This window comes from Balearica regulorum, chromosome 2 (assembly GCF_011004875.1).
Source record: "Balearica regulorum gibbericeps isolate bBalReg1 chromosome 2, bBalReg1.pri, whole genome shotgun sequence".
NCBI lineage: Eukaryota > Metazoa > Chordata > Aves > Gruiformes > Gruidae > Balearica > Balearica regulorum.
In genome coordinates this window covers 35,422,717-35,448,024 of record NC_046185.1, presented here as the reverse complement: position 1 = coordinate 35,448,024, position 25,308 = coordinate 35,422,717, and the positions used below count along the sequence as shown (strand labels likewise).

Below are 25,308 nucleotides of genomic sequence, written 5' to 3'. Positions count from 1 at the left end.
TTATGCAGGCTTTTAACTATTCTTGGAGGGTGTTTCGTCCAAAAAGCTGTAAATGGATTTTATAAAGACATGGATCTTCCGTGTAATATTGCTTCAGTAGTTAAGTATCTGTACTTTCTGGGGTTTTGTTGGGGTTTTGTTTTTTCCATGTGTGACGGGGGAATTCTTCCTCATGTCCTGATTGTTAATCAAGCCTTGGTGTGCTCCTATATAAAAAACTAATTTGGGGCTCTTGTACTGTCCCCTTGAAACATCTGAAACAAGATTGACTTTCTGCTCTCTGTGCAGAGTGCAGGTGATCTGAGCTTGCTTCATGTTAGCAGCTACTATCTGAAGGCTGCCCAACTTCTGCAGTAGGCAGTGACATGAAAGTCTGTCACTGGTTTGCTGTTGTGACTCCAGCAGGGCTGTATACTATATCACAAACTGGCAGTCAGGAAAGCCTTAGCAGCATGCCACAGCCTAAACAGATGCTTTCCATTTTGCTGACATTCATGATTTGTATAATCCTTCCTATGAGTTTTCTATATAAACATGTCACCACTGCATCATGTAGCAATTTCCACAGCATAAAATCCACTGCGGTATTAAAAACCTGTTATTTCACGCTGTGATAACTTGAATGTTTCTGATATTGAAAACATAGGGACAAAATCCATTCCCAGTATGAAACAAGCCAGCTTTGGTTTACTATAATTTGCAGATGCATAAAACTGTAGCAGGAGTGTAACACTATCTTTCCTGCCAGTCTGTTGCAAGAATAACATATTTTGCACTTGCCAATTACTGGAACTGAACTTCTGTAGACTAGGAAATTTTCTTCCTAGTGATGTGTCAGGATTCAGACTTGATAAATGTTAAATGACAGTATAAGATAAAGCTGTTGCTTAATCAGTTTTAAGCAAATATAGGTATAACATTTTTTCTTTCTTCTGGTTTTACAATAAAGCTGAAGTATCGAAATACTGTGGTTTAGATTGTGGAACTGTATTTAATAAAACTACTGTATGAACTCTTACTTCAGGACAATTTGAGATTCTTATACCTACTCTAACGTTTTTTTTCTGGAAGAATAATACTATTGCTGAATAAGTAGGTATTAATATTATACATCAGCATAGCACCTGGGAAATCCTTCTAGATTTGGTTGTTGAATGGGACTCGTGGAGGGGCTAGGGCAAGGTGATGATCAGGGATCTGTGAAATTCTGTGACATGAAGGTCCTTCTGTACAGCAGCTCTTCAGTATTCAGCTCTGAGAGAACAGTGATCTGCATTTCCTTGTCATGTGGATCCTATGAAACTTTCAGCTTAAAGCTCTCCTCCTGGAGTTCTCTTCAACTTACCAAAAGGGGGAAGCAAAAGCATTCAACTCCAGCTCTGTCATATTTATTTAAAAAAAAAAAAATCCACATAGTGAGAAAGGAGGGCTCAGAGTTTGAAGACTTGAAGACTGCTGTCTTAACTGGATAGTTATGTTCATTCACTTACAGACTACTTGATTTTTGAAGTTATGCAGGTATATTTGCCTTTTAGGAATTGAACAAAAATTTTAGGTGGTCTGACATTGATACAGGAAGAGATAAATACTGAGTAAAGAGGAAAATATTACTCAAGTAATTAGGGCACTCATAGTTTGAAACTTAAATGTACCTTGGAAAGGATAATGCAGAGTTACTAAGTCAAATACCTATTTATGCAGCTGCTGTAGTTGTCAGTCTAATTAGACTGATAGGATTGCTAAAGCCTTAGAAAATAACAGTGACTTAGTTATCTATGATGTATCAATACTTATGCACTGTTATTCTAATCTCTTCAAGCTCCCTGGTGTTAAATAAAGCTCACTTATGCCTATAGTTTGTTTAGTTTAAATATGGAAGTATTGCAGTTAGTGTGCACACTGAGTCTTCTACAGAAGAAAGACAGCTTAAGTTATGTTATTTGAAACTATACCATGCTCAGTCTTGTGGCCTGTTGGCATATCAGTTTGATTTTTATCTTTAGGATTCTAGTATCTCTGATCAAATGTAAACACAATATTCTACTGACAGGCCAGCTAGCTATATTAAGCATTTTGGATGAGTGGAATTAGCTGCTTTAATTGATTTTTGGGTTTTTTTTAGTTTCATGATAATGTATTCCAAGATGCCTAAATTTCCTTACAAAGTTTTATCTACAAGTTCTTGACTTTTTTCTTTGAAAAATGAGTTGGATTAAGTTCAAGCAAAACATGTGCATGTTATCCAAAAAGCGTCATCAAAACTAACTCTTCCTTTGCAGAATGATTCCAACTATATGCCACCAGTAAATTACCCTGGACAGCATATGTGTTTCATATACTGTGGCATGCTGGATAGTGAATATGAAGGGAAAAGCAGTCACACTCTTAACTACAGAAATAGTCATATTAGTCGTACTTAAAACTTATAAGTGCTTTGGTTTGGTTGTGTAGTTCATATGTTCTTGGGTTCATTTTTCAAGAAAATGGAGGGAATCTATAAAATTGTGAAAATAACTGTATTCCAGATGCACGCTCTAGAAAACTGCACTTTCACATTTTATAAAGGAATGTACTTAACACAAGTTTTAGAAAATAAATAGGTGTACATGTATTTCTGGAGCTTGAGTGAGCACAGGACTACTGGCTCAGAGCTTTCCTCACAGATTTATTTTCTTTCTGGTACTGGGGGCCCCAGTACAAGAAAGGCATTGAGCTGTTGGAACAAGTCCAGAGGAGGGCCACAAAGTTGATCAGAGGGCTGGAGCACCTCTCCTATGAGGACAGGCTGAGACAGTTGGGCTTGTTCAGCCTGGAGAAAGAAGGCTCTGGGGTGACCTTATAGCAGCCTTCCAGTACTTGAAGGGGTCTACAGGAAAGATGGTGAGGAACTGTTTACAAGGGCATGGAGTGACAGGACAAGGGGTAGTAGGTTTAAGCTAAAAGAGGGTTGATTTAGATTAGATGTTAGAAAGAAATTCTTCCCTGTGAGGCTGGTGAGGCACTGGAACAGGTTGCCCAGAGAGGCTGTGGATGCCCCCTCCCTGGAAGTGTTCAAGGCCAGGTTGGATGGGGCTTTGGGCAACATGGTCTAGTGGAGGGTGTCCCTGCCCATGGCAGGGGGATTGGAGCTATATGATCTTTGAGGTCCCTTCCAACCCAAACCATTCTATGATTCTGTGGTCTACCAGGAGCTTGTCTAGCATTATGTCATCAGCATGCAATCTGTGTGTATCTGTAATCTAGTCTTGTAGTCACGTTTTAGTTGTAGTGATCATTTAAAAAAAAAATCATTGAATATTTTTTCAGTTTTCTGATCCTTTTGGATGGGCACCAACCCAAACCATTTACTTAGGTACCTGCATGTCTAAGCTTTGGCTGTAGATGCAATCTTGTATCAGTTTCAGAGTAGACATGGGTAAGGATATAAATGGCTCTTCAGACGATGTACTTATCTGAAGAGTCAGCAAGCATAATTAAGCACATTGGGATGGGGTGGTAGGTGGGTCTTAGTCTTAAACAAAGCACCCCTTTGTTTGCCTTGTGTAGGATTCATATGAATTCAAGCACCTATATTTGGGATTCCAGAGTGCTGCCAACTGAACTGCAGTTCCACGAGTTACTCAACTCCAGTCCCTTTAGTCTACTGAGGCTGCTCAGTCATGGTTCTCCATTGTCTACTGCATCTTGATGATAAATGAGTAGTTATATATCAAGGAGTCTGAACAAAACAGCTTTTAGCACTCTTGATTTGTTTGATTAGCAATGCTTCCATCAGGGCAGTGGGAAAATCTTATTGAACATTCTTTGAACATGTTACATCACCAACCTTCCTACATACTATACTTTCTGTGCTAGAGCATCTTCCTTGCGTGGTGGAGAATGCTGACCTCTTTTGTTCAAACAGCAGCTGAATTAATGCATTTCTTCTCCTTCTCTTTAATGATGTAAAACATTTGATTTTCATCCCAGTCAGTTAACAAATCTGAAATGATCATTCAGAATGTTTTCCTTAAAGTGCTTCAGTTACATCCAAGCTTTTGTGACAGCTTCTCTCAGGCATAATTTGGAAATTAATTCGCTGCACTGTTTGAAAGGTGCATGGATCTTAGACTCTCAAACGACCGAAAATAGAGATTTTCAGATTGTGACCCATGGATTGTTGCTGCTAGATTGATGTCCAAGATGGTAGCATAAGGTGTTATCAGCCAGTTACTTCCATGCCCTAAACTGTATGAAGCTTGAAGAGTTTGGGTGAAAACAGTAATATTATTCACAGAAAAGCAATGTGAAGGTTCTGTTAAGGAAAGGGAAAGTTGTCCTGAAGAGACCATGCCAAGACTTCTCAATCTATTTGAAACATATTTGAGTATTAATTAATTACTAGTGGCATGCAATTCTTCAGCCATCTAAAATAAAGTGGGAGTTGCAGTATAGCTTGCAGAGGTAAAGTACTTGGGATAATCTCACTCTTCAGGCTCCTGTGACTTTTTCTGAGGGTCGGAGGCTTGTCAGCAAACCATATGAATGCTTTCAGGATTGCTAATCTACTCTGAAGAAATGGTTCTGGATGAGCAATTAGCATGATGATTAAATTCCTGCCTCTTAGGGAATGAGGTAGGTTGGCTGAATGAGCAAAAATTTCTGTACTGACTTTGGTCTGATATTATGCTGTTACTTGTGAAGAATTTGGGGAGGCAGGAAAATCTTGAATGGAACAATAGTCTTTGTCAGCGTGGTGCCTAACCTCACTAGAACTGGAGAGAATGGCTCTTCACTGTTTCAGTGAAATACTCGATCTAAAAGATTATGTGTATGCCTTTCTTGTCCTGTGGAGGTTAGAAAAGCAGTGGAGTTTAAGGGTCCAGGTTCTTCTGTCTACAAGTAATATCCACTTTTATTTTATGAAAAGCAGCTAAGTTAATAATAATGAGGTCTCATTATATTATTAACTTTCTGTAATAACCAAGAGACTACAGCAGACTTCTAGAAGACAGGTGTGTTCATGTGCTCAACTGTGGAGAAAAGCAATCCTAATTATGATGTGGCCAAGTGTCCTGCTAACCTAGTGTTTGCATCACTGCCTAAGACCTGTCTTAACTGATCTGTGCGGGTGAGCAATCCTTTTCTGTAGCTCTCAGTGTCATCAATTACTCTGACTAGACCGGTTGAGGAAAGATGGATGTTATGTTTTCTAGCACCATCCCTGCCATTTTAGCACTGCACTTTTAAAATCTTTTCTACTTTTATCTTTATCAGCTGTGAAGTATTACTCTTTCCCAGTGCTTCTCATGCTTTGATTTCACTTCTGGTGGGGTTTTTTTGGGGGGAGGGAAGGTTTTTGTTATGTATGTCTAGCACTAAACATTTCCACAGTCCTCCGTATGTGAAAGCCAGAGCATTACTCTCTTGATAAACCTTGCTCCCTTGACCTTTGAGGTTTTCTGGCTTTTCAAACTGATGGTAAAACTGAGTTACTGATACCTGTCTTTTGTGAAAAATGGTAGGAGTCTTTCTGCAAAGGCAACCTGAAGCTGATTTATGTGCGATGCTATATGCTTTTATCTGTGGTCTTAGGCTTCTTAGTCTGTTAAAAAAAGAGAAAAAGTCTTTCAAAATGCAGATACAGTGTAGGTGAGTAGGCATAGACTTTGAGATTGGTAGAATCTCAGTTTCTGACGGTTTAGTTCGAAAGAAGATACGTCACAAATGGGGAAGAGATTTACATCTGTGCTTACACTTCTGAATAAACACTTTGTTCTTGTAAATAATTATATTAGTATCATGATTTATATGCCAGTCAAATTAACACTTGACACAAGTGAGTTATCACAACTGGGATGGGAGGGCATGGTAAGCCAAGGAATGCTGGAACAGCTGTGGAGCTGAGGTGGCTGACTTGGTGTGAGCCTTTTGAAATTCAAGTTTGTTTGGCTGTTGAATTCTGCACCTAAAAGTGCCCTGGTGCTGGTCACTCCTGCCATCTGTTTGAACTTGTGTGACAGCTTCTCAAGCGCTCCCCTTTCAGCATTGGTTTGGAAAAGTTCTTGAGCGTATGCTTAAAAGTAACTTGTCCAAAATTTCTGTTGACTTAGGATGAAACTACAAGGCAGCTTAGTGGTGGCAAGCTGTCACATGGGACCACCCATTGAATCTGCATCTTCTCTTATCTAGTTTTGGTATTCATCTGATCCTTGGGTAAGCCAGTTCAGCTCACTAACTTGTCCAGAGGGTGAGGAGGAAAGCCATTAATTTTCTTGGCCAAGTTGATTAGTTTTTCGATTTAGAGACTAGAATCACCTCATTGACATTTCAGACTGGTATTAGCCAGTGTGCAGGGGGTGTGTGTTGGGGAAAGGGTGAGGAGGAGTAGGATAAAACCATGTAGGTGTGAACAGGACCTTTGCGGCTGTCTAATGAAACCTCATTCTTGGAAAGATTTTCTGGAATAAGATTTACAAGCTTTAAATAGTTAAATAGTCGTAAATGGTTCCAACCTACAGCAAATCCGCCACTGGCATAACAATCTGGATGTAATAACTTGACTTCTAAAGAGATTGCAGTATTTTAATTACACACTATTAAAAACCCTTAGATAAAGGTAAGTCAGTTTTCTGAACACATCAAATAATGTTGTGTTAACAACTCCAGCTTATTTGCCTTGCACCGATACCATGATTGCTGTTGTGTATTGTTGAGAGCAATGATCTCTATGCCCTACTGCGCTGTGTGTCTTCTCTGGAAATCAGTTGTACCAACGCTGTTTGAATGTGGAAAAAACAGGCCAGAGCTGTCTTTCAGCTTGTGAGAAATGAGCATAGTTTCCACAGGCAGGCAAAGAAAGGAACTATCTCTCTGTCTTTGAAAACTCACCCCCAAGAAAGTGAGTAGTTTGTTGGTGTTTGGTTAAAATGCCTGTGTAAGTGGAATCTTTGAAAATTTTATTAGCCTCTGTTCCGGTCACTGCATTGGCTGGAGGTTTTTTTTGTCATTTTAGCCTTTGTTGGCTCTGAAAGTTATGAAGCGAAAATTTACTTGCTAAGACTATTTTCTGGAGACCCTTTTTGGGGAGGGTGGGGAGAAGTATCAAACAGGAACACCTGTTTTTTAAAAACCTCCGAGCTCCATGCATTTTAAAAATGTTACTTCTCATTCTGTGAGTTACTTCTTAGTGAGTTAGAGCCTTCTAGGCTCTTACTGTTTCCTTCACAAACTTTGAAGTTAAATTTCCATTCAACTATAATATCTTCTTTATTTTTCTGTTTCCACTAAGGAAGACTGTTACGTGAAAAGGGGAGCTTTCCTTCTAATCTTGTTCCTCTTGTGAGATACTCAGTTATGACATAATCACTTTCCATTTTATGAAGTAATTGATTCAAAAAAAATGACATAGTGACTGAGTTGGAAAGGATGAGTAAAGTGACTCAGCTTTCATCTGCATGCAAGTACTACAGCAATTGCAGTTCTATGGAGGTACTGGCCTTAAGGTATCTATAAAATATGAGACAGTCTTTTTCTTTTAGCTGCTTCTTGGAAAGTCTGTTACGTAAATCATAAAACATGAATGATGACTTCATATTTTCCGTAAGTAGTTCTGACAGTACTGTTCTCTAGTAATTTTTTGGAAACATGCAGACTAAAATACCAAGTTTTACTAAATATTCCAAAGGATGACTAAGCTTATGGCAAGCTGGAGAAAAATGTGTATTTAAAAGTTGGATTGTGTTCTTGCTCACTGAACAGAATATTCTGAGCTCTTATCTAATAGTTGTAAAATGAATTTGTTATGTGGATTTTTCACTGACTCATAGGGGCATGTTTTCATTTTTGTCAAGATTATCAAATAGCTGGCAATAAATAACTGCTCTCCAAATGGCTGGACATTTGCTGCAAACTTGTGCTAATGAAGGTGAGGGACTAATGTGTTTGTTACACTAATGTCAACATAGCTCTGAAACACTACAAATCCTTTGACGTGGCCATTTGTCAGTATATAAACAAAGTAGAATTTCTAGTCACTTGACTTCAACAGAGCTTAAACCAGCTTTTGTGGAAGGAGTAGCCAAGTGTTTCTTATATCCCTTGACCAGCAAACACTAAAGTAATTTCAAATTTGACATTTGAATAAATGCAAGTTAGGTCATCTTTACTGACTGATCTGCCTGCGGAAGAATTCAAGGTTGACAGTGCGACCTACTGGGATTATGACTAAGTTCCCAAATTTATAGGAGTGTAACTGGGCTGTCACAGCCACGTTGGAGCTCTGTATTATTCTTGGGTATAAGGAAAGCTCAAATGCTGACATGGTAGATGCAAGCAGAGGGATTCACTTTCTTTAACTGCATGTTAATTTTCAGTGGCTGCTGCCAACTGTGTAACACTTGCTTTAAATTGAATAGTAATTGGGTTTGGTAGCTATGATAGTCTGAGAGTATAATGAGATTAATATCTGTGGAGAATAAATATCAATGTCTTTGGGCAGGATATCAATAAATATCAATGTCTTTTGAGCACGAGTACTTTGAAAGCTTCAGTTCTCGTGCTTGGTTATGCCTTAAATTTGTGCCAGCTGAAGAAGTCTGCATGTATACATTTGTTCCCAAGTTCCACTTTGGTCTAGACTTGTATCTTGCTTGTTTTGTAGCATAAGGCAGACTAAACACAGACAGACTAAACTCCAACAGCCATCTTACTATGCCATCTTACCTACTACTAATCCTTCCCAGCTTTTAGATTAGTTTGGCATTTGAAATCCACAACAAACATCATTGGCAACTTATGTTCTGCACTTTTACACTGTTTAAGCAAAGATACTATCTTTCTCCCTGTTCATTGCTAGCTGTTGAGAATCCAATATGATTGCTCTGTCCGAGCTTTCAAAGCCATTAAAATTCAAAGCAGGCAGAATTGTCTGTAAGGGCTCAGAATGCCATTAAGGGAGTGTAGTTACTGGAAGGCATCTAATAGCTGGGGGACATCATTAGTTTTTGAAAACAGTATGGTATGTGTATAGTCTGGATTCAGCTGAAAATGTTAACTCCACAAGAAATTCATCTAGGTGCTCTGCGCTGCTTCATTGGACCCTCTCTCCAGCTGAAAGGACTTGAGACCAAAGGAGAAGGAGAAATGGAAGTATAACAGGCATTGTTTCAGGCAGAGCAGCGTAATTTATTACAGGCGAGAGCTCCTGTAGGGGAGATACAGATGAGATACAGCAGAAGAATCACTGTCCTTTCCAGTTAGTTAAGATTCTTTGTTGATAAACTTGCAGTTAACATAGGGACCAAGAGTGCAAGGTCTCTGCTGGCTTATGAACTTTTTCCCTCTGTGAGAGGAAGAGGAACGGGCTGTTGAGCAGGGAGTTGGTATACTTAAGTGGAGAATCACAGAATGACTGAGGTGGGAAGGAACCTCTAGAAGTCATCAGGTCCTAAGCAGCACCACCTAGAGCCGGTGGCCCAGGACTGCATCCAAATGGCTTTTGAGTATCTCCAAGGATGATTTCCCACAGCCTCTCTGGGCAACCTGTGAGAATGTGCTTGATTTTTCATAGCTGTATGAAATCAAAGATTTGCAAAAACTGGAGGGAAAAGAGGTATAAATATACGATTTGTGATTTAAACAATGATATATACTGTTGCATATATATGAAGCAGTTATACATTATCAAAGCGCTATCTGCAAGTACAGATGAAAGTAGAGAAGTTGGTGTGCATGTATGGTAGTATATATACATGCATGTCCATTAAAGGCAGCTAGATGCTTACACAGAAATGATTGGTGGCATATAGTCATTAGATCAAACACTTTACAGGACAGGCCTGACATCTGAGGGTGGAGATAATTTAAAAAGCGTGTAAATCTAAAATCCGTAGGAAGAAAGAATATGAAAGTTTTCAGGAGCAGAAGGATGGAGACTGCATACCAATAACACAAAGGCTCTAACTTCCACTTGCTAGTATGGAAATAACAAGGGTAGTTCAGCTTGAATACTCGAACCTCTTCATGCTTAGAAAGTGAATAAAGTGGTGGCCTCTAAACAGAAGTAAAATCTTAAGAAGAAGTCAGGACCACCTTTGGCTGTGCTATATGTACCTAAACAATCAGTAAAGGTGCACTCAAAATCTAGAGTGATGCAATGGTGGGGGATGCAGAAAAGCTTTATGTAAGAGAAGTGGGAGTTTGATTGGTAGCAGACCACTGTAAACCTTAGGTAATGACACCTTTTCCACCTTGACTCTCAAAAAGAAAGTTTCTGAAGCAGGAATTGTATTATTTAGGTAGTGTTCTTGAGTTCTTAACCTACATTTCAGATGAGAGGGAGAACAAAGCTGTTTTCTACTCCAGTCTTAGTTACTCAATTTGGGGTAAGATCACAGGAAATGAAGCCCTTAGAAAGGGGAGGGAAAGACAATATAGTGACATGATCAGGCAACAGTAACAAAAGTTTATGTTGAAATATCCTTCCCTAAGCACTCTTCATATCCCACTCTCTGTAGACACAACCCTTTTTCAACTAAGCCTTGTTAACAAACTATACAAAAGGCAATTTAGCCAGGCAATGTTCAGTTGCCCTAGGCATGGTATAATTAGTTCTGGTAGTAAAGAGTGGAAATCAATGATTAATGTTTGAGAGATAACCAGTGGTATTAGTTTCCTGTGTGGTTTTTAGGGGTTTTTTGAATAGCATTACTTATCTTATCTTTACTGTCTACCCATTGTAAACAGCTTTGTGGCACTAAGTTCTGATTAAGGAAACTACTTAATTCAGTTTCAGCTTTCTTCTGATATACTCAACATAAACTGACTCCATGTTAAGAGGAGCCACTACAATAACTGAACCATTCACAGGAAACAGTGGTAACTTGGCTTTGAAAAATGAAGCAATTTTGTAACTGGACCCTAAATACTACAAATGCTAAACAAAGTAGTGATGTAAATATGGACTGCAACATACTTACTCTTTAGCAAATGGCATGACAGATGTTTGTTACTACTAGCAAACCCACTCACAAACTTAAGTAAATAAGATTTAACCTAGTTTTGTACAACTTTGGTGCTGCTTAGTTGATTAAATATGTCTGTTGAGAAGCAAGGGATTTTATGTGTATGGGTTGGTCATGAGGGTGGAGAAAACAGGAACATTAATTGCTAACATGAATTAATAATGAATTAATAAACAAAGTAGTGATTCAAGTAATAGCTTATGTTTTTACTAAGCTAAGACCATGTACTTCAAAGCAGTATTTCATTCGGAGTTAGAGGAAAAAAAGCAGCTTATTTCTCTGTAAATCAAATACAGTTTTAAATTAACTGATGTTGCTTTTCATTGTGACTTAATACTTCAGGCTATTTACTTTATTTTGTTACCTTCACCTCTTAACCTGAGTAGATCTTATCTGTAGTTTCACTCTGTCTGCAAATGTGGGATATCCAAAGTATTGGTGTGTGTGTGTGGCTTTGCTTCCTTGTTACTCGCCATCATTATAGACTCCTGTTTAAGTCTGTCTTGTTCTTTCATGAGCTTCTGGTTGCAAGGCAACTGTAACATTATTACTGTGCATGTATGTTAAGCATTAACTGCTGTTGCAGTTCAATATTAAAGGAATCCCCATGGCCCCAAAACAGTGGGTTTTTATGTGAAGGACAAATAAAGCTTTAGTGAGAAATTGAGGGTTGCGTTGCCTGCCAGGAGCTAAATAACTAAGGGACTCCTTTTGAAATGAAATATTGGAAGGTCTAGCTTTTTTGTTTTGAACGCAGGGCCTGTTCAAGGCACACTTGAGGGCAATCCTTGAATAGTTTCCCTTCATGCTTTTAATACAGCTGTCTACGGAAGCTTGGCTTGAGGACATCATGTGTATCTCCTGATTCTTTTCGATCTGAAAGGATCTGGGTAGACCCATCAACAATCCAGAGAAATCTGTGACTTTTTAATTCATTACTTTAGGAAGACTGGGTAATTCTGTTGTATTTTTCATTATCATTTCTTGAGAATAGAAACTGAAGATCAAAAATCACACTAATTTCCACAGCTATTCAAATATTTACTTAGACAGTGGCTAATTATCCAGAAGGGGCCCAACACTTCTTGAAAACAGTCAGCAGAGACATCTGAGCTCCTTTAAATCACATCTTTGGTCCCTCGTGTTAGCAAGGTCAACAGTAGTTGTAGACTTCTGTCTGCCTTCTATATTCAGCCTGTTACTGGCAGAGCTGTGTCTTCTGTGCTGTGCAACAAAAGTGTTCAACTCAGTACTTGGTATTTTCATGTAGTCTTAGCACAGTTACTAACCTCACCTTAACCTAATATTTCAGAGATGCTTGTATAATGGAATTTAAGAGGGGTGTGGAGATATGGGAAAAATAATTGAGATGATAGGGCAAATGACAAGTAATTACTCTCAGTTCTCACTGGAACCAAATAAAAAAGCTAGAAGGAAAATAAATGGTTAAATCCAGGCTTGTAACTGCATGCTTTGGTGTGTGAGAAGGCATTTTGGATATTATAGCCTCTAACTTGAATAAATTCTCCTTTGAGAGTTACACAGTTCTAGGGTATACTTTCAAGGCCTCTTCTAAAACTATTTGGTGATGACTTTCACTGTAATCCTGTAAGTGAAGTTTTACCCTGTGTTTATAAAATATATTTAAAGTGGTTATCTTCTGAAATAAGCTGGGCTGTATGGCTGTAGCTGAAAATAACTTCAGCCTATTTACTGATGAGCTTGCTGTGGGGGTTTTCCCTCTTTCCTTTTTAACATACAGCAGTGCATTAGTGCTATACACCCAGTTTGGACGAACCTACTTTAAGGCAAAGCTGCCACAGCCTGTCAGCAGAAGAGTCAGAGGTGCTATTTTGTCAGACCTTCGTGCATTCCTTCTCATCTACTGGAATAGTAAAAGAAGCTGGGGCAAGTGGAAATCTGGATTTTGATCCATGGTGGAATGACTGGCCACATGGTGTCTTGCATGGGGGTAGGAGAACCTTCAGTGTGTCCTGCTGTGATCCACGAAGAAGAATGGGAGGAAAAAAGGCTGAATGTCCATGCTGAGGAGGGAGAGAGGATATAACATGTGTTTTAGACAAAAACTTGGAACAACATTTTCTTGTCACCGGCTCTGTTGTTTCATGATAGTAGTTAAAGGATTAGCTAACACACACGGCAGCAGTCTTTTACGATCTCTGGTACCTTAGTTCCCAGAGTAGTCTGGATGAGTCCTTGACTAATCACACCAATTTTGCTTCTTGGATATGGCCAAATAGTGTTTAACATGAAGATGAAACAGTACATTTACCAAAATGTTGCACTCGTTTGCACTGCTACGCAGCTGTCCCGGCAGTCAGGAATACCTGTGGCTTGGGAGGAAATGTCTTATCTGTTACACCAGTACACCACTGTTGTGGATAACTATAGTGATGTAAAAACTCACCTGTTGTGATCAGCCTCAGGAAAATAACCATTCTCAATCCTCCTTATCTGAAGGGGCTGTATGGAAAACAAGCTATTCCATTGGCATAAAGGAATTTCTGCATTACAGTAAAGCAGCTTGTGCCATCAAAATAGTTTAAAAGGGCTGTTGAACATTGATGGAAGGCAGAAAGTATGAAAAAAATTACCATACTGAAAAACAGGAACTTAAAGGACTTTACGTGTTGGTACCTGCTTTATTTCTTTTTTTTTTATATAAAGACAACTGTCTAAATACGAGGTAGCATGTACTTTTCCACTTTGGTGTGCTTTCTGCATTCAGTATCCATTGTCTTGAGCTGCATACAGCTAACATTGTTTTCTGTGGATGCTTCCTTTCTACTTTAAGAATAATTAATCCAAAATTTAATTAAAAAAATCACTTTCCCAAACCCAGTATTTCTTCATATTCTCATTTGCTGTATTTAGACTAATTTGTCTTGACATTGCAGCTGTGCTGTTCTTTGTGTTGCACAATCTTTTGAGTTTTGTTTCATTAAGAATGGAACTAAAGAATTTGGGGAAGGGGAGGGAAGAAGTGCTAGACTGTTAGAAGTTAATTTGCCGTAAACCAAAATGTTGAGAACAGATTACGAAAGCTATGAAGTGACATGTAATGCTTGTTCAGTTTCACACTTGTGAGAAATAAGTCATTAAAGCTGTGTGCACATGAAATAGATGTTTGGTTTGGTTACGGCTACTGGGGATAGTTTGTTCTTACTGGTATATTCAGAAGCATAGAGCAAAATGCTTAGAAGATTAGGAATTGATCTCTAGGCTCAAAAAAACTTAAAGATTAAACTAGTTCTACTCTATTCAGAACAGCTTCATATGTTCAATCTATCCTACCTAGTTGCTGTATCTAAATTATACTGCAGGTTAGAAAATGTATGTTTGCACTATACTTCGGGGGTTTTTCATTTTTCCTAAAAATAAAAACCCCAACAACAAAAACCCAACCAAAAAACCCCACCTAATTCTGAGTGAAGAAGATGCTTAACTTAAATTTCCTGATGATGAACACTGCATAACTTCCCTGATTCCTCACCCTGATGCATCGCAACACAATTCCTTTCATCCACTATATTCTACTTACTGGTTTCTCCTCAGTGTTGACAAGTGTCTTATGTTTGTCATTAATAAAAGACCCAGCTCTGACTTTAAGTACTTAAATATTTTGGTTAAATGTCTTCCTCTGCAGCTGTGAGAGGTAAAACTGAAACCTAAAGGATCAAACCAGAAGGCAGATAGTTTGATTAAATCACTTGAGTTGATTTGAATTATTTTGGGGGGCCTGGTTCATGACCTCTAATGTCATGGACAATACCACATGTCTCGCTTGGTATCTTCTAATACTTTTTTTATGGAGGATTAGCATGTCCATGCATCACCTCGGAAGACTAATGTGGGCTGTGCTACCTGTTCAGACAAACTCCAGATGGGAAGGCCACCCAGGAGGCATCTTGCCCCTGAACCGGTCAAACTCTTAACTAGTTTCTCAGCAGCACAGCAAGCACACAGAAGACTTCAGGTCTGGTAGGCAGATGTAGCTGAAGCTGAAAGAAACTAGAAACAAGAAACTAGGTTGATCTGGTTTATGTAACAAGCAGAAAAACTGGGGACCAGAGTATGGGGGAGGCTGCTTTGATCAAGGAAGTGGGCTGTGCCAGCAGCTCAGTAAGAACACTGATTTATTTGGAGATTGCTTATACCACGAAAGAGAATAACTTCACTTTGGGATTGTTTTTCCCAGCAAGAGGAGGCTGGGAGGAGCAGTGGGCAAGCCTTTACTCTGAGACTGGAAATGCGTCCCCCCGTAGGGTGTGTCTGCATCTGACAGTGCTTGTTTTCAAATACTGGCTCCCAGCTGTAGCAGATGGCTAGAGGATGGCAGCAACTGAGATGGCTTTCTCTGTTATCCATTTAACCGAGATGTTGATAGTTGACTGCTAAGTTTTGTACATATGATAGTTGTGCTGTCTCTATAGACTGCCACAGCTTCAGGTTTGAAATGGATTTGTGGGATAATGTCCCATGACAAAGTACAGGGGCTTGCTATGAACATGCTGTTTCAGAACACTGAGGTCTCACACAAAGTTTTCCATGAGTTGCTAATTGTCTTCAGAGCAGAGTAGCTGTGTTTTTTCCTGTGTGGCTGTAAATGGCCTTTTAAGAGATGACTTAGGTGGGAGTTGTTCAGTCTGCACTTGAATTGCTGAAGACATCACCCAAAAGTGTCCTTAACAGGGTTTATTTGTCATGTGCCAATTTCCTCTTGAGTGAAAAAGGGTTACTTTAGCCACAAGCTCTGAAAACTCAGTCTTTGTAATCTTTACACTTTGAAGGAGTGTAGCATGGTTAAGACTGGGCTTTCTGAAATTTACTGCTCTGTAGTTGTTCTGATTATTTCCCATGTGTGTATATATATGCTTGTGAAAATTCTTATCTTCTTCAGCCATAGATACAGACATTTATGGACACCTAGTTATAGTTCATCATAGTCAAAACAAAACAGTGTTCTAGTAAAGCCAATATAAAAGCTAGTCCAGCCAAGCTTGCTGCACTTGCCTGTTTATCTCTTGGAAGAAAACATTGATTCATGCCTTGAAAGTGGGGGGGGGGGAATCTATTACTACTTTCCCTTCTTTCTACCCCCCCAAGCCAAACTCCAAGGCGAGTGCTCCTTCATTTCTGTAATTGCTGTGGTTTTCAGCCAGAGCTTCAGTCTGCATTATCAAGCTTTCTGGCAATGTGAGGTGGCAATCAGTCATTCCCATGTGATGTGAACAGATAACTGAGATGTAAGTGGAAACTGCTGATGGAGCTGACTAATGCTCTGGAGGGGAGTAAATTGTTAGCAGGACTGAGTTGGGAGCATGGATCTCTTACAGAGATGGTGTGGAGGATCAGGGCTAGTGTACACACCATCGGTGTTGGGGTGTGTAAGGCAGGCTGCAGATAAATAACACACTGTAAAACTTCAGTGCTGTCCAAGCGAAGCCTCTTACCTCTTCAGACGGCGCTGCCCTGTGATGACTGAGCTTTGTTGCCATGCAACATGGAAAGAGAGGCTGAAACTTTGTGTGCCTGGCACAGATTAGTTTAACAGAGAACTAAATTCTTGTCCAAGGCTCTATCCAAGAGGTCTAGAGATCCCTGCCATGAGGAAAGAAACAAATGCAAGGCAGCTTGCTCTCAGATTATTTTTTATAATTAGTTTTGTTATGCAGTTATGACAGAATCTAAGAGTTGTGTGAATCAACAGTAGAAAAAGCAAGGAGTCAGGAGGTCTGTTAATCTTCTATCATCTGCCAGCTGTCCAGTGAAAACACTCTTTTGTGTGGTGTTAGGAGGTCTGGATTAGTCATTTAACACCTGCAGGCAAAAATGTTGTACAAGAACATGTGAAAATCATTAGAGCAAAACTGTCCTGACGTCTGTGATTGGAAAATGCAGACAGCATAAGAATGGAATTAGATGGATTCAGCTGTAGCTTGCATGTCTTTTTAAGAATGCAGCTGACACGGCTCACACCAACAATTAAGCAAGTAGCAAATACTTAAGGGGCATTTGCATGCTCTGAGTTTGTATCCAAATTACATGGGAGGACGAGGTTTCTGGGAGGATTAAGCATTCATGGTACTGGGTGAATTAGAATAGAATAATAGCTCTATCATTAATAGATTTATATATTAACTAGGCATGTTTGTGATTAAAAAGCATTGTCTGAAGTTCTTTGGCAATTTAGAAGTGATCTCATAGTACACTGATAACCTAGAAGCTGAAGTAAATCTACATGTACCATTTTACTATTTCATTGATTTTTTTTAAGCATATATGGTGCTCTGCTTAATACATATTTAAAAAAGGAAAGTGTTGAGTCAGCTTCAGAAAACAGATATGACAAAGGTAGGTATTCTAGCAGAGGTGATCTTCTAGCAAATACCTTCAAGTAATTGCTTAAAAGTTAATTTTTTAAACGTGTTAACTCTGACTTGGGTTTTTAAACAGAAACAAACTGTTACAATCAAAGCATAAAAATTTGAGGTTAAAAGCAAATTTTCATCTTGAGTTTTGCTTTTGGTTTTATTTTGAAACTCTTAAGGAATTGATAATAGAAATGTATATCTTGTATTTTTAGTTAGAGCAATGCTTATGGATAATAATAAAGATGGAAAGTTATTTAGATTAGTAGATGTTTACTGTATTTATATGTGAAAAGTAACATCAGCAAAAACTCTGCCTCCAATATTTCTTTTAATGTAAAATGCCCAAGGTGATAAGTTAATTGGATAAAACTAACCATATCTAACTTCCAAAATGTGCTGTCAATAATTAGAACTGATAATTGGCACTGGTCTTAACACAGATGTGCTGGATGGTGTAATTAAACACTTGGCATTCCTTTTTCTGTCTTAAAAAAAAAGTGACTTCCATTTTAGGGTCAAATTATCTCTTCTGATAACTAGTCTCTTGCAGAAAAATAAACATGTCTGAGCTCAATTGATCCTTTAACCTTAGGATTTCTGGAGATATAATTGTTGCTGTCTGAATTCACAAACAAGCTGTAGATTTTCTGTTGGCCTTTTTGACAAACTCAGAAGTTCAAAAACGGTACAGTGATCTTACTTCTAAATTCTTGATAATAAACTGAGATAGAAGTTTTGAACACTTATCACTAATGTAGTATGTTCATGGTGTGGTTGGGGTTTTTTAATTTTATTTTTTTTCTTTGTAGACAACAAAAGCATTCCTTCCCAAGATGCTGGAAATGAATCATGGACACATTGTGACAGTTGCAAGTTCTTTGGGATTGTTCAGTACTGCTGGAGTGGAGGTTTGTTAGACTATAATTAACAATAAATTTGGCACTTCTTGCTTAGGATAAGCTTTTTCATATTATCAGCTAGAGAGAATAAAGTTAAAATTTCAAAGATACTTGGAAGCTATGGTGCTGAACACCATATCAACACATGGCTCCCTGTGGGTGGGATCCACAGGACTTGGGCAGCCACTGTATTCACCTACTTTGCAGGTGAACTTACCACTTAGTCTAGGACAGCTAAGGATTTCAGAATGCTAAATCATCTTTGAATTACCTGATAAATTTAGGAACCTGAAAGGTTCCCACCTACCTACTCCTGTCAAGATCTTCAGTAGTAAGCTTGAAGCCAAAGACAAGGATTTTCAAAATTAATGTTTTCTGTTTCCTGTTTCTGTGAGGAAATGGCTGCCAGCCTTCCCTCCAGAATATGTCTCACCTGCTTTACTGGGCTCCCAGTTATAAGCATTGAGTTGTCCAGTTGCTAGCAGCTATTTGAGAACACCAGTTTGTGAGACTTGTTTGGTACATAAAACTAGGTTGAGATTAGAGCCTGTTATCTTGCTTTTTGGGTCATTAGCACAGACACAGGTGTGAACAAAAAGCATTCAGTTAGTGAAAATGAATTAATGTGTCTGCTGGAAAAATGGTTGTATTTACGCCATAAGCACAGGCTTCTTTGCCTATAGGTAAAGCTCAGTCCAGGGCCTTAAACTGCAGTGTTTCGTAACAGAAATTAATGAAGCTGGTGTAACTTAAAGCTTTGTAGAGTATTTACTGTCTTGAGAAAACTACAAAGAACTTCCTAGTCTCTGGGTGTGACCGCCAGCAGAGGTGGACACGTCCAACAGAAAACTCGAATGCTACTGCTGTCTATGCAATTACTTTTTAATGTTGCTGAACTTAGTATTTTTATGAGATATTCAAGCTATATCGTCTTCTGAAAATTAAATAATACACTCCAGTCTCCATTATATCTTCTGTTGAAACTAATATTAAAAATAAAGCATTTAAGGTTTTTATGCCTATGCCCTGCCAACTTTCCAAGCTTTTTCAAATCTGACCCAAGGTAGTATTAGGTATCTCAGTCCTTTGTTGTAACATTTAATATTAAGCAAACTGCTATTTGGAGTAACTTGCCATGTGAGCCTGCCTGATTGAAAGACTTTGAATCCAAGGTAATATCCTCCTACATTCAGATTTCCTGCTTTCATGATTCTGTGCTAATTGCCTCAAAAGTAAAGTGATAAATTAATTTATGGGGTGCTTTATTCAGTGGGTGTCTTTTGCTGTTGCTTTGAAAATCTGTGCAGAATCACCTCAGGTATGCTTTGGCTTTGAACATGATTCATATCTGTCCTTTTTAAGTTGCCTTTTTTTTGCCTTGTTCATTGCCAACACAGGATTATTGCGCCAGCAAATTTGGAGCTGTAGGTTTCCATGAGTCTTTGAGCCATGAATTGAAGGCTGCTGAAAAGGACGGAATCAAAACAACTTTAGTCTGCCCTTATCTCGTGGATACGGGAATGTTCAGAGGGTGCAGGATTAGGTGAGTAAAATTCTTCTTCAGCCCTGTGTTTGTGGTGTCATAAAAGTACTTGAAGGTAGCTAAACTGCTACCATAAAAATATTAAAATAAGTATTATCTCTGCTTTAATATATGCTAGTGTGATCTGTAATCCTGACACAAAAAAAGGACTTTCTGAATTCAGTATCTTCTGTCCTTTTGTACTTACACAACACAAGTTTTGAGCTGTAGTCTTTGTAACTACAAAGTGAATACAAAAAAATTGAAGTATTTGTCCCTGCTGAGGCATTCCAAAGAAAGTGAGTTAATGAACTCTTTTGAGGTCTGCAGTCCTTTGTGTATCTTATTAATCTGTCTTAACCAAATATTTCAGAAAAGAAATTGAGCCATTCCTTCCACCCTTGAAACCAGAATACTGCGTGAAGCAGGCTATGAGAGCTATCCTTACAGACCAGCCAATGATCTGCACACCTCGCCTCATGTATATGGTCACCTTCATGAAAAGGTAAGAGCTGAAACACCAATTTGTTGGCAGTACAATCTACAGAATACTAGTAAAATGCATGAGCATGTCCACTTTCTGGATATAAACTCTCCCACTCACACACACCATAGAATTCTGTTTTGTTAGAATTCGTAAGTCTCTTTCTTGGCTTGCATGAGTGTAGGTTGCTTGCTTGGGAAGCTCCATAAAGCTGAGATGCTGTGTCTTATGCATCCTTGTTTTACCCTTATGCTATCTTCCAGTCTCCTTAGATTCCTGTTTTCTTTTCAACAGAATTTTCTTTCCATTGTTTGGGTTCCTCTTTAGGAATGGGGCACAAGGCAGCTTCCAGCAAAGGAACCTCTAGTTGTTTGTCTCTAGAACTAGTGTGTAGGAGGTCCTACCTGCAGATTCTGTAGGACTTGCACAGATATGCTAGATAAACTGAAAATCTACACATTTGGAACCAATATTCAGAGTCTAACTTTGGAGGAAGGGCTATTTAAAGGAATTACCTCCTTTGTCCTGTCTAAGGCACTACAGGTTTTGATGGGAACTCTGTTTAATCTGTAACCAGGCTGACATTTCAATGATGCAGGGTAATACAGCAGTTGGCTCAATTCCACTGAAGCAACATCTCTTGCATTCTAGTTTATAGAGAACAGCTTCGCAGCTGCCTGTGGGTTTTTTTTTTTTAAATCTGTAGTGTGTAGGAGGAACCTTTAAAATATAGCATTGTCTTATTTTCCTTCTGCAAGGGATGGTTGAAATTGAGAACTTTTGTGATTTTTATTCCACTTACAAGGCAGTGGTTCTCCTCTGCCTCAAGTCTCTCCTGGTGGACAGGATCACCAAAGACTAGAGGAGACTTCAATGCTCACCTCTTTCCTGGAAGAGAGGATGTGTGTGTCTCTTCTGCCAACAAATCAAGGCCACTGTCAGCATCTTTCAGAACTAGCTTCTTCAACCAGAAGCTCAGGGTGCTTCAGTGCTCTCTGCACAAGCAGTGCCTTATGCAGCAACAGTCACATCAAAGACCCTTTGGGTTGTCTTGCGTTCAACACTTTAGCTTCCAACAGGGAGATCAAAGCTTCTGCATAATCCATGCCCCAGGCAGCAGCACTTAGATCAAAGGATCTCCAGTGGCTACTGCACAAGCAGTATTACTGGCAGCGAGGACACCTGTACCAGTGACATGTACTTCTCAGTGCTTCAGTGGTCGTTACTCCTAATGGCTAGATTTTGTGCATTGCTTTCCACTGAGTGAGTGTCTGCTGCTATTTCCAGGGGCTGAGGAAATCCCATCTTAGTCCTTCGCTAGAGCCCCTGAGTACTATACTTGAAATAAAATTCCAAGAGGTGACTATGTGATGGATACATGGCTACAGACCCTCCCCTACTTCCCACATTGACAAAATATTACTTTTATCTGGAGGGGGAAAAAGGAAATTGCTCTCTTTACTTCAGATCTCTCTTTTTGAGGCCGGATGATTGAGTTTAGAATATAAGTCAAGGTTGTTAGACATCTGGTGATCAAAGAATGGCATTAACTAACACTAATCCCACATTAAAGAATATCTTAAATGTCTGATGACCTCTGCTGATGTGGCTTTGAGCAGATGCTTTGCTTTTAGTAGGTCTTCTGTGATGCTTTTGCCCACCCCCCCTCCTTTAAAACAAGCCATCACACTGCTTGTGAAGCAGCAGCAGGAAATCTGGTGTTAGCTGGAAGCATGTGAATAAGTAGCTTCTTCCTCCTTTCTGCTTGCCTGTGTGGTTGTGTCTCTAGAATTTCAATTTTCTCTGTAAGTATCCCTGTGAAATAAAAATCCTTTAAGTCTGTTAGCCTGTCCAATAGCTATTATGTTGCTTTTAAGGACACGAAGTATATAGTGTAAGCAGAAGGGGGTGTTTTATGCTGTCGTCTTAAAATTTTATAACCTCTTTTTTTTTCACAGTATTCTACCCTTTGAAGCAGTTGTATGCATGTACCGGTTTTTGGGAGCAGACAAGTGCATGTACCCTTTCATCGCTCAAAGAAAACAGGCTACAAACAACAATGAAGCAAAAAATGGAATTTAACACTGGTTAGGATGGACTAACGTTTAGAGGTGAATATGATAATGTTACATGACTGAATTGCGAAGTGCACTTGTGTCTAACAGATGCAAATGTCAACATCTTACTGTGGCATTCTCTTGGGTCCTAAACCTGTGTATTGAACTCTAAAAATCAATGGGGTTTTTTATATACTGTAAATAAAACTGACTAGAGTACTTGGAAAATGTGATAGATAAGCAAAGTGAATTTACAATGTAGCTGCCACCATTGTCCTTTAGAATATCACTGTATGTACAGTAAACTAGTCATACTACTTCTTGTAGGGATGCACTGTGTGATATCTCTTCGTCAGCCTGCCAAGGTTTATAAAAGCTGTCTCTAGAAGATGCAATGTTTCAGAAATTGTTTGTCTTTCCCTCTGTTATTTGGGAAGGGGGAGGGAGGGAAATCTTGAGATTTAAGCTACTGCTCATGACCTTTTAGCAAATTGAAGGACAGTTTCTGAATGCATCTCTTTACTTGTTCACCCAAGCTCTCTAAAGGACACATGGCCAAATTGTGGTGTAATTCTCTTTTGTAGCAATTGTGTGTTCTATTTAAACAAAGATAAAGAGAAATCTGTAAATCTCTGCCGATTTAAAGGCAAGTGAATGTCTCAAATACTCTTGGAGCAAACTTGTACTGGGCACCTGGTTTTCTAGGAATGCAGTCAGTGATTTAAACTGACTTTTTTTCAAGTCACTTGATTTGAAATATGCTCTGTTCTGTTTCCCTCTATGTCAGAGTCCAATCTAATATTATGGACTATATGTTTCTTTTCTTCCTCCTCATTCTTACTTCTGACAGAGTTCTCCCACCCCCCGAGGAAGCTGTTGTATTAAATTTCTGTAACTGGACTTGTGCCTAAAAGACAAAGCAACTCAGCTGAGATGCAAACTGTTTATGTAAGTGCTGGTCATATGCCAATTATTAGCAAAGGAAAAATAGAATAACGCCTGATGCAACTCTACATGCGGAATGTGGAAGGGTGTAAAGATTTTTTTTGAGTTGTACTCACATTGTAGAACAGCAAATGACATTTTTACAGTATTTTTTGTAAAGCGAACAATTTTGTGCCTTGAATAATTTGGTAATCTGTATTAGTGAAACATTGTAAGAGTGAACTTCTACCTCTGTATCTTAATGTATACCATCCACTTGTAAACTACTATCGGACAAATTGTGATTACTTTTTTAGAATGTCTTGTTAAATAGTGACCAATGCCTGTGGTTATTAAAGTGAACCACCTTTTCCTTAAAACAGTGGTTGCAATGCTTCCTTGAAAGACTAAACTAATGCAAACTACTTGTGCCTGTTTCGTTGCTCTTTAGTATCAACACAGTTCAAATATTTATTGCTTAATTCCTGTATCCACTTTGTCAGCTACATGGTTTACAATGTAATCTCTTCAGTCTATCAGTAAGTACTGTGAAATTAGGCTTTAGGAGCTGACAGTTTTCTCTAGTTTCTAAACCCGTTGATGAAGTAACTGGTCAAAGGGCTTTTGAAGAATATTCATTTTGGTTTTCTATGGAGCTTCATTTAGATCTACATAAAAATGACCTGGTGTGGGTGCATTTTTAATGAATTAAAAAGTAAATGTAGTTTCAGTACAGCTGCAGTTATTACTACATGTATATAGCATACATACATAAAAAAATTGGTATCTGTGTGAAGAATAGTGTTGTTAACTAAGCCCGTTTAGGAATTAATCTAAAGTAAAAGAAACTGTTTACATTAACCCTTACTCCAAGTTCCATGCTCTTTTGAAAAAGCCTCTTAATGACTTCCCCAGGGCCAAATTAACTCCCATGTTCTTACAGCAAAGTCACTAAGAGCAAGTACAGCAAATTTTATTCTATTGCATAGCATCATTTTAATGCGCATTTGTTTTTCTAAGATGTCTCAATCTATAGTGCTGTCTCAGACTAAGAAGCAACTTTTAAAGTTTGGTATATTGATATTCAAGACACTTATTAGCCTGACAGAAAAGGAAAAATAAGCAGCTGACCAGTAGTATCAAGTTTCTATAAAGCATCATGCCGATTTACACTGGTTATAGACTTACTTAAAAAGCAAGTGTCAGGGCTTGTAGAGTTCTTCTTTAACTATTGAATATGTTATCATCCTGGTTTCTTTCAATTTACTACCATTCCAGAAATATCATGGTCCGTCTCAGTCCTGGAACTGCGTGACTGAGGGGTGGCTCGTGACTGCTGTGCTGAACAAGTTTCTAACATTTGTTCTGACCCTTAATTTTTAATCTCTTACTCAGGCACATATAGAGAAGGGGATACTAGATAGCTTGTAGATCTGGTGAGAATTGCTTAAGTGCTTGTGGGAAGGTTCTTTGAGGCTAATTTTATATTATTCTAGTTTGTCAAGTAATACCAAAGTTACTGCACACAACATCCCTGGAGCCGGCCACGGCTGCAAACTTAATAAAATGGAGAGTGAGTGTCTTGCAGAATGGGAGGCTGAGTTTAAATTCAGTTCAAGCCCCTAGAGAGACGAATTCAAAGTGTTGTTTTTTCCTGATACAGACAAACTGTTTTAGAAACAATCATGAAACTTCTGTCACCTCTAGTCACACCTTAAAATAACAGCATGTAAAGAAGCTGGTCACCTGTCTAAGAGGGTTTTTTGTTGACTTGATGGCTTCCCAGTTGCACAGGTGACTCCTACAAAGCAGGAAGAGAAGACTTGTGACTGAGGATGGAGTGGAAACTGGGGTTTCCCCTGTTTAGATTACCCTAAACTGCTGCAAATACCACGTGATGCTGAGAGTTTCCTTTAACATTATGATCAGAAACTATGAGAATTATTGTTTCTCTTCAGGGTTGTGGCTACACAACAATTAACTGATAGACTGCATTATTTCAGTACAAAAGCCAGTGCAGTTTA

The 25,308-nt window shown here is 38.8% G+C and overlaps 1 protein-coding gene across 6 annotated transcripts in view; it reads left to right on the top strand.

Annotated features, from left to right (window-relative positions):
- RDH10 (retinol dehydrogenase 10) overlaps window positions 1–23,664 on the top strand; it is a 28,735-nt gene extending 5,071 nt beyond the window's left edge. For 4 of the 6 annotated variants that reach the window (XM_075743875.1, XM_075743873.1, XM_075743877.1 and 1 more), the window contains 4 exons: window positions 18,208–18,306; window positions 19,695–19,840; window positions 20,193–20,324; window positions 22,262–23,664. In XM_075743875.1, coding sequence (XP_075599990.1) covers window positions 18,208–18,306; window positions 19,695–19,840; window positions 20,193–20,324; window positions 22,262–22,385 — 501 coding nt within the window. In that variant the 3' untranslated portion in view covers window positions 22,386–23,664. The remainder of the gene's footprint in view (window positions 1–18,207; window positions 18,307–19,694; window positions 19,841–20,192; window positions 20,325–22,261) is intronic. The other 2 variants (XM_075743874.1, XM_075743878.1) reach the window with 1 other exon arrangement.
- The last annotated feature ends 1,644 nt before the right edge of the window (window positions 23,665–25,308 follow it).